At 35.3% G+C, this 16747-nt stretch overlaps 1 protein-coding gene across 1 annotated transcript; it reads left to right on the top strand.

Annotated features, from left to right (window-relative positions):
• Positions 1–9321: 9321 nt before the first annotated feature.
• On the top strand, positions 9322–14790 carry LOC136042882 (actin-3-like). The gene has a single exon (XM_065727814.1). The coding sequence runs from the start codon at positions 9323–9325 to the stop codon at positions 10448–10450; it is 1128 nt and encodes a 375-aa protein (XP_065583886.1). The 5' UTR covers position 9322; the 3' UTR covers positions 10451–14790.
• The last annotated feature ends 1957 nt before the right edge of the window (positions 14791–16747 follow it).

The raw sequence follows: 16747 nt of genomic DNA on the forward strand, positions 1-16747 counted from the left end.
TTTTTTGTAATTCTTACTATAAAATGACATTACATGTTAAAGTCACTCGTCAAGTAGCAAGAACCTAACAAAAAACAAAACTAATTTTAAAATTTTCAGGTAGTTTCCTAGTTTGAAATAAGAAATAAAAATTATTGCTCGGGTGTCATAAATATTTTGCAGTTTACATAATAACCTTAGCGATTATAACCTTTGCGATAAACCTTCGTTAAAAACAACTCTAAGGCTTGTCTATTACTGTAAAAGATGATGATTACTTTTTTACTGTAACAGATCATTGTCTATTACTTGTCTCTTACTGTAACAGATGATGAAATAATAACGATGATGATTAGGCTTGATAAGATCATCAATGTCTACCAAACCTCAGCTTAAAAACGTCCGGCCACATGTATTTCATAATGGCAAAAGGTAACCCGAAGCAAAACGGCCCAAACAAATTAAATTGACAATTAGTAAAAATCAAAATAAAAACAAGGATGGATTAATTATAAGCCACCTGATTCTCTGAGGTTTGTCTCTTATTTTAACAGATAAGAAAAAGCTATAAGCATTTTCATGTTTTAAATTTTCTTCGAAAAATTGTTTTCTGTCATTCTATTTAAGAGTTACATCGGTCAAGGATCGATCATCCATAGTGCCAGTCAAGAGGATCTCATGTACAAGTTTTAATATCAGTTTTCTTATACTTTAAATTATCAAATGTATAAAAATTGCCTCCGGCAGGAACTGAGCCTGGGACCTTCTGAGTAGAATTCCAACAATCTCTTTACTGTGCTAATTTGGTTTTTAAGGACTTATTTTTAAAATAGTTTGCGTTATACTTAAATGAACAAGGTTTTAGTGGTAGATTATAACCTAGTATCTGGGTTGCAATGGTAGCTAGCACCGAAGCAAGAGATGATCAGGTCCAATAATAAGAAATATAATACCCAAGAACTCCAAAAATAGGGTTAGAATTGAAGCACAAACTATATATATTGAAGCACCCTTATGCAAGAAACTTACAGCACCTTGGCTTGAATAATGAGGATTATAGAAAAGAGAACTAAGCCCTGCGGCTATCTTCATTATTTTTGCTAGGAAGTAACTAAAACAAGTATATTTTCAAAATTTTCCGGGTTGCAGCTGTAGCTAACAAACTAATAAGAGACGATCGCACCCCATATTAAAAAATAAATAGTCCATTACCCTAATAGAACCAAGCGCACTTTTGTGCTACCAAGTACACTATTAGAACCACATTGTCTGAAACCCTATATCGGAAACTTTTCGTCCCTTGGCTTGAACAACATGAAAAATATATTGGTTTGAAATTCAGGGAAAGTGGCTACAACCACTATAATCTTCATATACAGCATGGTTTTTCTCTTTTTTTTTTCTTTTCCACATTTATATTGGCACTGGAGCATCGTAAAGAGTTGTTTAATTGCTCATTTTAAAGTAAATTGATACATCTAGTGCCTTTTGTAATTAAAATAAAAAAAAGCTTTAAAATTGAATTATTTTGATTTATGTTCCCATCTTTCCTCTTCTCATCTGCCAATTGAGCATAAGCCATCAAAATTTTCCAGAAAAGAAATTAATTTTTTTCCTAATGTTCGCCTATGCTCTGGTTTGCAGCGGTAGCTAGAAACACAGTAAGAAAGGATCAGGTCACATAGTAAAAGATGAAATAGTTCATAGCTCCTAAAACTAGAATCAGATGAAAAAAACAAGCACACTATTAGAACGGTCTTGTCGGACATCCCAATAAGGAAATTTATCTTCCCTTGGCTTGAACAACAAGGGAAATATGTTGGCCTAAAATTCAAGAAAAGTGGCAACAACCATGATAATCTTCATACACAGCATCTTTTTTCTCTTGTTTTTTCTTTTCCACAGCTAGATTGGCACTAGAACATCGTAGAGAGTTGTTTAATGGCTCATTTTAAAGTAAATTACTATATGTATTGCCTTTTGTAATTAAAAAGAAAATAGTTTGAAAGTTGAATTATTTTTACCAAGATCTCCGTTAATCTATCGCACTGCAGTAGCTTATGTTATTATACCATGAGGAATAATCGGATTCATCAGATCATCGGATATACCTAAAACATAGTATATAATATTTCATAATAAGTTTGGTCAATCAAGAGGATATCATGTATTAGTTATTAATGAAATTTATGTTTAATTGCTCATATTATTTTTATTAGACTTTAAATAGACAAATGTTTAATCTTTGAAAAAAAAATATCCCATTTAACTGAACAAATTTTAACTGAAATAATCAATTGACAAGGTAATCCAATTATAGTAAAGAGCGAACTCGAGCCAATAGTAACTGAAATGTTTGATTCAGGTTTCAGCGGTAGCTTGCAACCTAGTAAGAGACGACTACGTCACATAGAAAAAAGCCTAAAACTCCTAAAACTAGAGTCTGATCAAAAAATAACTATACTATTGGAACTGCCTCGTCTAATACCCCTTTATAGGCAACTAACTGTCCCTTGGCTTGAATAAAAGTTAAAATTCATTGGTTGGAAAATCAAAAAAGTAGCTACAACCATGTTAATCAGCATCGAGGGCATATTTCTTCGTTTTTTTCTTTTCCACAGAGAGCATGGCGCTGGAACATCATAAGAGCTAGTAAATGGCTCATTTTAAAGTAAATTGCCACATTTAGTGTCTGTTTGTAACAATAAAACTAATTTTGAAAACATAAATGATTTTATGCGAAAAACTTTATTTTTCTATCAGGAATCGTCGAATCACCCGCATCACAAGCGGATACGCTTATCATCGTACCATGGGAGACTTAATGAAAAATAAGATAAATATAGTTATAGTAAAGATTAAACTCAAGTGAAAGGGAATTTAAGTCTGTGGCTTTTTAAATTTGAATTTAAAAGATATTGTTTTAAATTCTTTATATTAAAATTTCTTCCAAACAGGGAATCAAGCCCCGGTCTCCTGCGTAATTATATTAAGAGACAATCATTACAAGAACATACCATTGCATATTCTGAACCTAAGAGACTGAATGATTTTTTGGGGTTTGTCTCTTGCTACTCCAAGGAAGAAAAATCCGTAGGCTTTTTCATATTTATAATCAGGCACATATATATTCAAGGTCTTACTTGCATGTTGATTGCGGTGGTAGCTTGCAATATTGCACATAATGGATCGATAGTTCAGTATGCCCTTAAAAGATTTACCTTAATGCCGTTAGACTGCACAGTAGTAATAGTCTTGGCAGTATCATCTAGAATATCTAGAATAGTTTATTAGCTCTAAAAGTATTTTTAGCTGCCTAATCCTTAGTGTCAGTAGTTATAACAGCAGCAGTAGTATGAGTAGAAGCAGTAACATTAGGATGCAAATATTTATTTTGGTTAGTGCAATATTCTTCACAACGAACCCTGTTAATTTCAACTTCACACACCAAAATGTTTCTAAGATATTGCTGTTACAACTTTTTGACGACCTGCATACAGAGAGCGTGTTTGTAATCCGGGTTGCGGCGGTGTTCGGGTTGCAGAGTTAGTTTGCAACCTATTAAGAGACGAACACATCCATTATGGGGAAATACAGTAGCCCATGCTCCTAGAAAAGGAGTCTGATCAGAACAAAAGTTCAATATTAGAATCACCTTGTCAGAAACGTTTATATAAGAAACTTATAGCTTCTTTGCTTGATTGAATAAAAAAAACAAGTTTTTTTAACTGAAAGTAAGGAGCGACATTAAAACTTAAAACGCACAGAAATTAGCTTTTACAAACAAGTCTGGTGCTAAGCATTCCCTTCCCCTGTTTCTCCCTGTTTCTCTCCCCTGTTCTTGTCTCTGTTTTCTTGTTTTTCAAACCAGTAGATCTTATTCAGTATTCAAACAGTTCGTGGTAACGAACTGTAGTAAGGAGCGACCCGGCTCAATAGTAACCAAAACTCTAAAAAATGGAATTTTGATACCAATAGCTACATCAAAAGAATTGCATTTTAATGCTGGTTTTAAATATATAAGTTTCATCAAGTTTAGTCGTACCCATCAAAAGTTACGAGCCTGAGAAAATTTGCGTTATTTTAGAAAATAGGGGGAAACGCCCCCTAAAAGTCATAGAATCTTAACGAAAATTACACCATCAGATTCAGCGTATCAGAGAACCCTACTGTAGAAGTTTCGAGCTCCTATCTACAAAAATGTGGAATTTTGCATTTTTTGCCAGAAGGCAGATCCCGGATGCGTGTTTATTTGTTTTTTTTTTTTTTTCCCAGGGGTGATCGTATCGACCCAGTTGTCCTAGAATGTTGCAAAGGGCTCATTCTAACGGAAATGAAAATTTCTAGTGCCCTTTTTAAGTGACCAAAAAAATTGGAGAGCACCTAGGCCCCCTCCCACGCTAATTATTTTCCCAAAGTCAACGGATCAAAATTCTGAGATGGCCATTTTATTCAGCGTAGTCGAAAAACCTTATAACAATGTCTTTGGGGACGACTTACTCCCACACAGTCCCCGTGGGAGGGGCAACAAGTTACAAACTTTGACCTGTGCTTACATATAGTAATGGTTATTGGGAAGTATACAGGCGTTTTCAGGAGGATTTTTTTGGTTTGGGGGAGGGGTTGAGAAGAGGGGGATATGCTGGGGGAACTTTCCTTCGAGAATTTGTAATGGGAGAAGAAAATTTCCATGAAGGGAGAGCAGGATTTACTAGCATTATTTAAAAAAACCAATTAAAAAATAAAAGTGAAAAAGCTTTTTCAGCTGGAAGTAAGGAACAGCAATAAAACTTAAAACAAACAGAAATTATTACCCATATGAGGGGCTCACCTCCTTCTAATACCTCGCTCTTTATGCTAAAGTATTTTCAGTAATTTCAACTACTTATTCTACGGCTTTTGTGATTCAGGGTGTCATTTTTAATGAATTGGGATAAAATTTAAGCTTTAGTGTAAAGAGCGAGGTACTGACGATGGGGCGAATCCCCTCATATATGTAATAAAAACATGAGAATACAAAAATTCTTTACGTAAGCTAATTTATAAGTTACGTAAATCTTTTACCAATAAAAAGATTCGTAAAAAATTAAAAGTTCTAGTTGCCTTTTTAATTAACCAAAAAATCGGGGGGCAACTAGGCTTCGTCCCCCGCTCTTTTTTTCTCAAAATCATTCGATCAAAATTATGAGAAAGCCATTGAGCCAAAAAAAAAATATGCAAATTTCGTTTTGATTATTCCTCTGCGGAGAGCCAAAATCAAAACATGCATTGATTCAAAAACGTTCAGAAATTGAATAAAAAAAACAAGTTTTTTTAACTGAAAGTAAGGAGCGACATTAAAACTTAAAACGCACAGAAATTACTTCGTATATGAAAGAGGCTGCTTCCCCATCAACGCCCCGCTCTTTACGCTAAAGTTTTTTACTGTTTTAAAAAGAAGAATTGAGAGAAAGAGTCAAACTTTAGCGTAAAGAGCGGGGCGTTGATGAGGAAGCAGCCTCTTTCATATACGAAGTAATTTCTGTGCGTTTTAAGTTTTAATGTCGCTCCTTACTTTCAGTTAAAAAAACTTGTTTTTTTTATTCAATCAAGCAAAGAAGCTATAAGTTTCTTATATAAACGTTTCCGACAAGGTGATTCTAATATTGAACTTTTGTTCTGATCAGACTCCATTTCTAGGAGCATGGGCTACTGTATTTCCCCATATTGGATGTGTTCGTCTCTTAATAGGTTGCAAACTAACTCTGCAACCCGAAAACCGCCGCAACCCGGATTACAAACACGCTCTCTGTATGCAGGTCGTCAAAAAGGTGTAACAGCAATATCTTAGAAACATTTTGGTGTGTGAAGTTGAAATTAACAGGGTTCGTTGTGAAGAATATTGCACTAACCAAAATAAATATTTGCATCCTAATGTTACTGCTTCTACTCATACTACTGCTGCTGTTATAACTACTGACACTAAGGATTAGGCAACTAAAAATACTTTTAGAGCTAATAAACTATTCTAGATATTCTAGATGATACTGCCAAGACTATTACTACTGTGCAGTCTAACGGCATTAAGGTAAATCTTTTAAGGGAATACTGAACTATCGATCCATTATGTGCAATATTGCAAGCTACCACCGCAATCAACATGCAAGTAAGACCTTGAATATATATGTGCCTGATTATAAACATGAAAAAGCCTACGGATTTTTCTTCCTTGGAGTAGCAAGAGACAAACCCCAAAAAATCATTCAGCCTCTTAGGTCCAGAATATGCAATGGTATGTTCTTGTAATGATTGTCTCTTAATATAATTACGCAGGAGACCGGGGCTTGATTCCCTGTTTGGAAGAAATTTTAATATAAAGAATTTAAAACAATATCTTTTAAATTCAAATTTAAAAAGCCACAGACTTAAATTCCCTTTCACTTGAGTTTAATCTTTACTATAACTATATTTATCTTATTTTTCATTAAGTCTCCCATGGTACGATGATAAGCGTACCCGCTTGTGATGCGGGTGATTCGAAGATTCCTGATAGAAAAATAAAGTTTTTCACATAAAATCATTTATGTTTTCAAAATTAGTTTTATTGTTACAAACAGACACTAAATGTGGCAATTTACTTTAAAATGAGCCATTTACTAGCTCTTATGATGTTCCAGCGCCATGCTCTCTGTGAAAAAGAAAAAAACGAAGAAATATGCCCTCGATGCTGATTAACATGGTTGTAGCTAATTTTTTGATTTTCCAACCAATGAATTTTAACTTTTATTCAAGCCAAGGGACAGTTAGTTGCCTATAAAGGGGTATTAGACGAGGCAGTTCCAATAGTATAGTTATTTTTTGATCAGACTCTAGTTTTAGGAGTTTTAGGCTTTTTTCTATGTGACGTAGTCGTCTCTTACTAGGTTGCAAGCTACCGCTGAAACCTGAATCAAACATTTCAGTTACTATTGGCTTGAGTTCGTTCTTTACTATAATTGGATTACCTTGTCAATTGATTATTTCAGTTAAAATGTGTTCAGTTAAATGGGATATTTTTTTTTCAAAGATTAAACATTTGTCTATTTAAAGTCTAATAAAAATAATATGAGCAATTAAACATAAATTTCATTAATAACTAATACATGATATCCACTTGATTGACCAAATTTATTATGAAATATTATATACTATGTTTTAGGTATATCCGATGATCTGATGAATCCGATTATTCCTCATGGTATAATAACATAAGCTACTGCAGTGCGATAGATTAACGGAGATCTTGGTAAAAATAATTCAACTTTCAAACTATTTTCTTTTTAATTACAAAAGGCAATACATATAGTAATTTACTTTAAAATGAGCCATTAAACAACTCTCTACGATGTTCTAGTGCCAATCTAGCTGTGGAAAAGAAAAAACAAGAGAAAAAAGATGCTGTGTATGAAGATTATCATGGTTGTTGCCACTTTTCTTGAATTTTAGGCCAACATATTTCCCTTGTTGTTCAAGCCAAGGGAAGATAAATTTCCTTATTGGGATGTCCGACAAGACCGTTCTAATAGTGTGCTTGTTTTTTTCATCTGATTCTAGTTTTAGGAGCTATGAACTATTTCATCTTTTACTATGTGACCTGATCCTTTCTTACTGTGTTTCTAGCTACCGCTGCAAACCAGAGCATAGGCGAACATTAGGAAAAAAATTAATTTCTTTTCTGGAAAATTTTGATGGCTTATGCTCAATTGGCAGATGAGAAGAGGAAAGATGGGAACATAAATCAAAATAATTCAATTTTAAAGCATTTTTTTATTTTAATTACAAAAGGCACTAGATGTATCAATTTACTTTAAAATGAGCAATTAAACAACTCTTTACGATGCTCCAGTGCCAATATAAATGTGGAAAAGAAAAAAAAAAGAGAAAAACCATGCTGTATATGAAGATTATAGTGGTTGTAGCCACTTTCCCTGAATTTCAAACCAATATATTTTTCATGTTGTTCAAGCCAAGGGACGAAAAGTTTCCGATATAGGGTTTCAGACAATGTGGTTCTAATAGTGTACTTGGTAGCACAAAAGTGTGCTTGGTTCTATTAGGGTAATGGACTATTTATTTTTTAATATGGGGTGCGATCGTCTCTTATTAGTTTGTTAGCTACAGCTGCAACCCGGAAAATTTTGAAGATATACTTGTTTTAGTTACTTCCTAGCAAAAATAATGAAGATAGCCGCAGGGCTTAGTTCTCTTTTCTATAATCCTCATTATTCAAGCCAAGGTGCTGTAAGTTTCTTGCATAAGGGTGCTTCAATATATATAGTTTGTGCTTCAATTCTAACCCTATTTTTCGGAGTTCTTGGGTATTATATTTCTTATTATTGGACCTGATCATCTCTTGCTTCGGTACTAGCTACCATTGCAACCCAGATACTAGGTTATAATCTACCACTAAAACCTTGTTCATTTAAGTATAACGCAAACTATTTTAAAAATAAGTCCTTAAAAACCAAATTAGCACAGTAAAGAGATTGTTGGAATTCTACTCAGAAGGTCCCAGGCTCAGTTCCTGCCGGAGGCAATTTTTATACATTTGATAATTTAAAGTATAAGAAAACTGATATTAAAACTTGTACATGAGATCCTCTTGACTGGCACTATGGATGATCGATCCTTGACCGATGTAACTCTTAAATAGAATGACAGAAAACAATTTTTCGAAGAAAATTTAAAACATGAAAATGCTTATGGCTTTTTCTTATCTGTTAAAATAAGAGACAAACCTCAGAGAATCAGGTGACAAGAACCTCAAAAAAACTATTCTCTGAGGTTTGTCAGAGACAAACCTCAGAGAATCGTTTTTTACGGCAAGGATGGATAATTAATCCATCCTTGTTTTTATTTTGATTTTTACCAATTGTCAATTTAATTTGTTTGGGCCGTTTTGCTTCGGGTTACCTTTTGCCATTATGAAATACATGTGGCCGGACGTTTTTAAGCTGAGGTTTGGTAGACATTGATGATCTTATCAAGCCTAATCATCATCGTTATTATTTCATCATCTGTTACAGTAAGAGACAAGTAATAGGCAATGATCTGTTACAGTAAAAAAGTAATCATCATCTGTTACAGTAATAGACAAGCCTTAGAGTTGTTTTTAACGAAGGTTTATCGCAAAGGTTATAATCGCTAAGGTTATTATGTAAACTGCAAAATATTTATGACACCCGAGCAATAATTTTTATTGCTTATTTCAAACTAGGAAACTACCTGAAAATTTTAAAATTAGTTTTGTTTTTTGTTAGGTTCTTGCTACTTGACGAGTGACTTTAACATGTAATGTCATTTTATAGTAAGAATTACAAAAAATATGACAGAAGATATAGTTGCAATTGTTATTGATAATGGGTCAGGTATTTGTAAAGCAGGATTTTCAGGAGATGATGCCCCAAAAACATTGTTTCCTGCTGTGGTTGGACGTCCAAAACATACGGGAGTAATGATTAATGCTGGTAGCCAGGATACTTATGTAGGTGATGACGCTCAAGCAAAAAGGGGAATTTTGAGACTTAAGTATCCTGTTGAGCATGGGATTGTCACAGATTGGGACGATATGGAAAAGATCTGGCACCATACCTTCTACAATGAACTTCGAGTTGCCCCAGAAGAACACCCAATTTTACTCACAGAAGCGCCTCTTAACCCAAAAGCCAACAGAGAAAAAATGACTCAAATCATGTTCGAAACTTTTAATACCCCTGCTATGTATGTTGCCATCCAAGCCGTCCTTTCCCTCTATGCATCTGGAAGAACCACTGGTATCGTTCTTGACTCTGGTGATGGTGTCACCCACACCGTACCCATTTACGAAGGCTATGCCCTCCAACATGCCATTTTGAGATTGGATCTTGCTGGTCGAGATTTGACCGATTATTTGATGAGAATTTTAACTGAACGAGGATATTCCTTTACTACCACTGCCGAAAGAGAAATCGTTCGTGATATCAAAGAACAACTTTGCTATGTTGCTCTGGACTTCGAAGAGGAGATAGCATCTGCCACTAACTCAGCATCTCTTGAACAGAACTATAAGCTACCTGATGGTCAGGTCATCACTATAGGCAATGAGAGATTCAGATGCCCAGAAGCCTTATTCCAGCCATCTTTTCTTGGTATGGAATCTTACGGCATTCACGAAACTACATACAAGAGTATTATGAAATGCGACGTCGACATCAGAAAGGATCTCTATGCCAGCATCGTTTTGTCTGGTGGCTCTACCATGTACCCTAGCATTGCTGAAAGAATGCAAAAGGAAATTACTGCGCTTGCGCCATCCACCATGAAGATCAAAGTTATTGCCCCGCCTGAGCGTAAATACTCAGTATGGATTGGTGGTTCTATCTTAGCTTCACTCTCAACATTCCAAGAGATGTGGATTTCTAAGCAGGAATACGACGAGTCTGGACCATCCATTGTTCACAGAAAATGTTTCTAACTTGCTTATGCCGAAAAGCGAACAAACCACAAAATGTGACCTTTATAAAAGAAATTCCGTTGAAAGATGATATCACCATCATCTTACGTTTAACTTGGCTTTGATAGGGGAATAATACTGAGTCAGATATTGGTTATCATTTCTTAATAAGCAAGGACTGAAAGTTTTTCTTGTTTCCTATTTTTTCAAAACTTTTTTTTTATTTTTGGTTATGTGACTAAATGAAGGATCGATCACAAATTGTTTGTTGTCAAGATGTACATAAAGGATCAATATTAGTCAATTAAATTAAAAGACGATCTTTGAGGCTCGTCTTTTACCATTCCAGAAAGAAAGAAATCCTGTTTGTAATAAATTTATGGTCAAATTACATTAGTGATCGATATATCCAGTTTGCAACAGTAGCTGTCAACCGAGTAAGATCTTGATTTCAGCGGTAGCCAGAAACCAAGTAATATCCAGGTTGCAGCAGTAGCTAGAAACCTCCTAGTAAAAAACAACTGGATTCTTATAAAAACAGAAGTACACTATTAGAACCGCCCTGTCCAATACCCCTATTTAGGAAAAGAACTTTCCCTTGGCTTGAATAGCAAGGAACAAATATTGGTTTGAAAATCAAGAAAAGGAGCTGCAACTACGGTATGGCACTGGAAAATCATAGAGAGCTCTATAATGGCTTATTTGAAAGGAAATCGATGTAATGAATATATTTCCTAATTTAATAAGTATATTTTCATAACAAAATCGTTTTTTCACGATAAACTACATTTTTAGCCACCTAGATCCAGAATATGCAACCCTAAAAAATCATTAGGTCCAAAATCATTAGGTCCAAAAAATCATTAGGCCTCTTAGGTCCAGAATATGTAATGGTCTGTTCTTGTAATGATTTTCTCTTAATATAATTAGGCAGGAAACCGAGGCTTGACTTCCTGTTTGGAAGAAATTTGAATATCTATCTATCTATATGTATAAAAATAAGTTGTTTGTATGTTATGTCTGTTACATTATGTCTTTTACGCCAGAAATATGACGTCTGAAAAATAAAGAAGGAAAAGAAAACAAACTAAAATGTAAAGACTAGGAATTGCATAAATATTTCGAAATATTTTGACAATAGATTAAAGTAATTCGAAAACCTTAAAACAGATAATTAAAATGTTGAGGTTTATTATAAATTGTTGAGCTTTAGCAAGCTTAGCACGTACATAAGAATTTTTAGTATAGATCTTAAAATGACAGAAGAAACAGCCGAGGAAGCTGCTCAAATAGTTAATCAAAGAGAAATTTAAGTATAAATCCTACAATGGCAGAAGAAACAGCCGAGGAATCTGCTCAAAGGGTTAATGCCAAAAGACTTGCAGCTAAAGAACGCAAAACCGCGCAATTAGAGTTAAATCCACCTGGACAGCGACAGTCAAAACGTATCAAAACTGAAAATGATGTCGATGATGATTGGGTTTGGGATTTTGACTTGGATAAGGTCATCAATGCCTACCAGATTTTAGTTTCAAAAAAAGGTTTGGCGATATGTATTTCATGGTGACGCTGAAAAATGAAGAAGAAAAAGAAAACTGAAAAAAAGGTAAAAAACTAAAAATAAACTAAATGAAAAAACTAAAAAAAAAAAACAAGCGCATATGTCGTTACGCGCTATATTAGTTACTCGCCATTGTAGTTGTGTCCCTGTGTACCACCTATGAATATAGATAGATTTATATATGTGTTTTGAACTACGTAAAACTTGCGAATATACAACATTCTTGGCTTTCCCATTGTCTGTGCATATACAAAGCCTTATTTACTAATAATGACGTCATATGCAAACGCTCTTTTTACAAACAAACAAACATGCATACACACAACTCGTTTTTATATAGATAGATAGATAGATACAATACAAATTAACTGCGTAAAACTTGCGAATATACAACATTCTTCGCTGTCCAATTGTTGCTGCATATAAATAGGTTGTCAGGTTTACTGACCCTTGAACATGCAACGTACAATTGTTCATGGAAAAAACAATCAGTATTAAGATCTATACCACATTTTTCTAATGATTGACCATGAGCTTTGTTGATGGTGATTGCAAATACTAATCGAATTTGGAATTGCAATCTTTTAAATTGAAAAGGCAGATCCGTTGGAATCATGTGAATGCAAGGAATAAGAACAGCCTCACCCTCAAAAGGCCCTGTCAAGATTGTAGCCTCTATTACGTTTTCCATTGTTTTTTTTTTACGGCAAGTCGCGTGCCATTGCAAATCTTTGGTGGGTTGATATTTCTTAACAGTATTATTGGTTCGCCTATTTTTAGTTGTAACACGTGTGGTGGAAACCCTAAAAGATCCACGGAATTTAAAAATTCAGATGGATAATTAACCGCCTCATTTGGTTCCAAAACTGTGTCGACTGACTTGTAAAGGACTGCCTGGTCTCGAATCTTGGTCAAAACAATATTGTTGATTTCGTGGACGTCCTTATTTTTGGGTGCAAGAATCGCTCTTTCACTTAGCCATTTATTGTTTTTATAATTGTTTAGAATCTTCGGAAATACTTTTTCAATCAATTCATTTTTGGACGTCACTAAATTACAGAATTCAGCAGTCCTGAGTTGTATAGGTCCTGAAATTGAGTCTACTGGGAGCTTTCCGTTTCCAATTGCCAGCAATTGATCTGAAAATGTTTGACCAGAGTCATCGTTTTGAAATCGCACACGCATATTTGTAGTTAATTTTAATGTTTTTACGTGTGCCCATAAATTAGAATTTTTCAGGCAAGCATTCATTTCGTCTACAGGGGTTGATCTAGGTTTTTTAGGTAATGTTTGCCTGAAATCTCTCGCAAGCAATATGAATGTGCTGCCAAAGGGTTTTGAATTCCTTCACAAATCTTTCAAACATTAATCCAGAGCCTTGAGCGATTTTTTATGTGCCATTGTGCACTCGTCCCAAATAATAAGTTTGCACTGCTGCAATACTTTACCCATCCCAGATAATTTGGAAATATTGCACGTGGGAGTTTCTGTAGAATGCAAATTCAGAGGCAATTTCAAAGCGGAATGAGCAGTTCTTCTACCAGGCAGCAACGTTGCGACTATTCCAGACGACACAATTACCAACGCTATATCATTTTTTGATCGAATTGATGCCAGAATCAGTTTTATCACAAACATTTTACCAGTACCTCCTGGCGCATCCAAAAAGAAAATTTCTCCAACGTTGTTATCGACACAATGCATTTTCGTATCATAAATGTCTTATTGTTCCGACATTAACTTTGAAATGTTATTTTCTACATACGACAATAGGTCACTCGTACTGTAACTTTGTTCACGATCCAATTCTACACATGTCGAAACAGCAGTGGTACGATTAGGTGAAGGCATTCCCCAATCATGAAGAGGTTTGTTTGCCAAACATACGCATAAATCTCCTATAATAACTAAAGTGTGGTTATAAATTTCTTATGTAAAATTAAAAGTCATATCTGACGTCTCTAACCGTTTTCGATGGAGTATTTCTTCGGACATTTTTGATTTATATTTTTCCCATAACTCTGTAGGAGCTGATGGAGAGCAAGTTGTTAGTATGATGCCAAACAATGCATGAATTTGACTTGGAGTTGACGTTTCGCACGCGTCATTTATGCAGTTATCCCAGTGTTGGTCATTCTCCAATAAATTCAGAGCTTGGCATGCACTACGGTAAGTGTCATGTATAGTACCGTTTACAGTTCTCAAATACTCAAAGGACGTCGGACCGGGTGCATTCACCAAAAGCAGGCGTAGAAATGTTGAAAGAGGGTGAACGGTGTAGAGTCTTCCTATCGTGGTATCTTTGAAGATGGTAGGTTGGTAGTCGACTGACTTACCCTGTTTTCGACGTTCAAATACTTTATTTTCAGTATTCCACGTGTAATACGAAGGCACTTCAGTATACAGCAGTTTTTTTGCAAACGAATCATTTTTGCATAGCGAAAAGAAAGCAGTTAACTTTGTATCCGGTGGATTCTGGGCTCTTTGTTGCACGTTGGATTCCGAAAAATAAACACGTTGAACATTCTGTAAATGTACCTCTAAGTGACGAGCAGCTGGATTAAATTCATGTATCGGAAATGAAAGAATTCGCCAAACAGCTTCATTACTGCTTATGTATTCACAGCCTGATATTGTACAATTTCGTCGATATCTTTGATTTCGGACTGCAAGCCAAAAACTGCCATGTCACTGCCTTTGTTGACGTATTTACATATGTGTTTGATTGCCTTTACGGAGTTACAGTATTCAACGCTTACGTGTGCATTAAATGTTTTTGATAATAATGGGGAATATGGAACAACCCACTGGTTATCTACTTCGATAGTGGTACCGTTACGCTTCTTTATTATTGCTGTTTTACCACCATCTTCAGTAGATCTTTTTCTATATTGTGGGTAACCATCATTGCCAGTAATTGTGTTGGATACTAAAAGTCGAGGATATTACTTCTTGCACCTTCCTTTGGCCATACATGGTGAATTTTCGTTCAGTGCACCGCAAGGTCCATGTATTATATTTTTTACAACAATACCATATATCTCCGACCATAACGTTTGCCACTTCGTCGATAGTTGGAGCATTGTATCTACGCACATGTTGGCCAGGAGGCAATTTGTCAGCGGAAATAACAATTTTAAGCGTATCAGTAGGCATCAAATCAATGGCTGAACAGACGCACTAAATTATTATTTTCGTGGAAAAGATGTTGCAATTGGGAAACGATTGTCCTTTCAACGTTGGGAGAAATTTCGCAACGTGTATTCAATTCAGAATTTCTATCACTGATGAAGGACAATTGTAAAAATTTATGATTCTCGCCTGAGAATGGTAGAAGGGACCCTGCTCTATGATAAATTTGCCCTTTTACTTTGAAAGTTGGCATTGATAAAAAAAAACGCTTAGATTCTGACGTAGTTCCAATCGGCGGTTCATAGACATGACATTACGGCCCGTGTCTTCCCACAAAAGTTGAAATCACTGATAAACTACATAGTAAAACTTGAAGTGTTTGGGTCAGTGCAATGCTGGATGTACTCAGTGGAATGGCAAAAACGAGGTTTGCCACACGCACATATACTAATCTGGCTACATAATAAAATTACTTCTAACGAAATTGATGATGTGATTTCCGCTGAAATACCTGATGAAAATTTCGATAAGGGGTTATATGATATTGTTGTAAAAAATATGATACATGGACCTTGCGGTGCACAGAACGAAAATTCACCATGCATGGCCAAAGGAAGGTGCACGAAGCAATATCCTCGACTTCTAGTATCCAACACAATTACTGGCAATGACGGTTACCCACAATATAGAAGAAGATCTACTGAAGATGGCGGTAAAACAGCAATAATAAAGAAGCGTAACGGTACCACCATCAAAGTAGATAACCAGTGGGTTGTTCCATATTCCCCATTATTATCAATAACATTTAATGCACACATAAGCGTTGAATACTGTAACTCCGTAAAGGCAATCAAACAGATATGTAAATACGTCAACAAAGGCAGTGACATGGCAGTTTTTGGCTTGCAGTCCGAAATCAAAGATATCGACGAAATTGTACAATATCAGGCTGGAAGATACATAAGCAGTAATGAAGCTGTTTGGCGAATTCTTTCATTTCCGATACATGAACTTAGTCCAGCTGCTCTTCACTTAGAGGTACATTTACAGAATGGTCAACGTGTTTATTTTTCGGAATCCAACGTGCAACAAAGAGCTCAGAATCCACCGGATACAAAGTTAACTGCTTTCTTTTCGCTATGCAAAAATAATTTGTTTGCAAAAAAACTGCTGTATACTGAAGTGCCTTCGTATTACACGTGGAATACTAAAAATAAAGTATTTGAACGTCGAAAACAGGGTAAGTCAGTCGACTGCCAACCTACCATCTTCAAAGATACCACAATAGGAAGACTTTACACCGTTCACCCCAATCAACATGAATGCTTCTTTCTACGCCTTCTTTTGGTGAATGCACCCGGTCCGACGTCCTTTGACTATTTGAGAACTGTAAACGGTACTATACATGACACTTACCGTAGTGCATGCCAAGCTCTGAATTTATTGGAGAATGACCAACACTGGGATAACTGCATCAATGACGCGTGGGAACAGCTAGTATATATATATATATATATATATATATCTATATATATATATATAATCTAGCTGGTGGGGGCACGTCACAAGTCGTTACGTGCCATATGAGTTACGCGCCATTGTAGTTGTGTCCCTATGTCCCACCT

The sequence above is a fragment of the Artemia franciscana genome, unplaced genomic scaffold, assembly GCF_032884065.1.
Source record: "Artemia franciscana unplaced genomic scaffold, ASM3288406v1 Scaffold_2327, whole genome shotgun sequence".
NCBI classification, from domain to species: domain Eukaryota; kingdom Metazoa; phylum Arthropoda; class Branchiopoda; order Anostraca; family Artemiidae; genus Artemia; species Artemia franciscana.

What these genes read in the sequence shown, in the direction of transcription:
- LOC136042882 (XM_065727814.1), top strand. Translation starts at nt 9,323, where the DNA reads ATGACAGAAGATATAGTTGCAATTGTTATTGATAATGGGTCAGGTATT.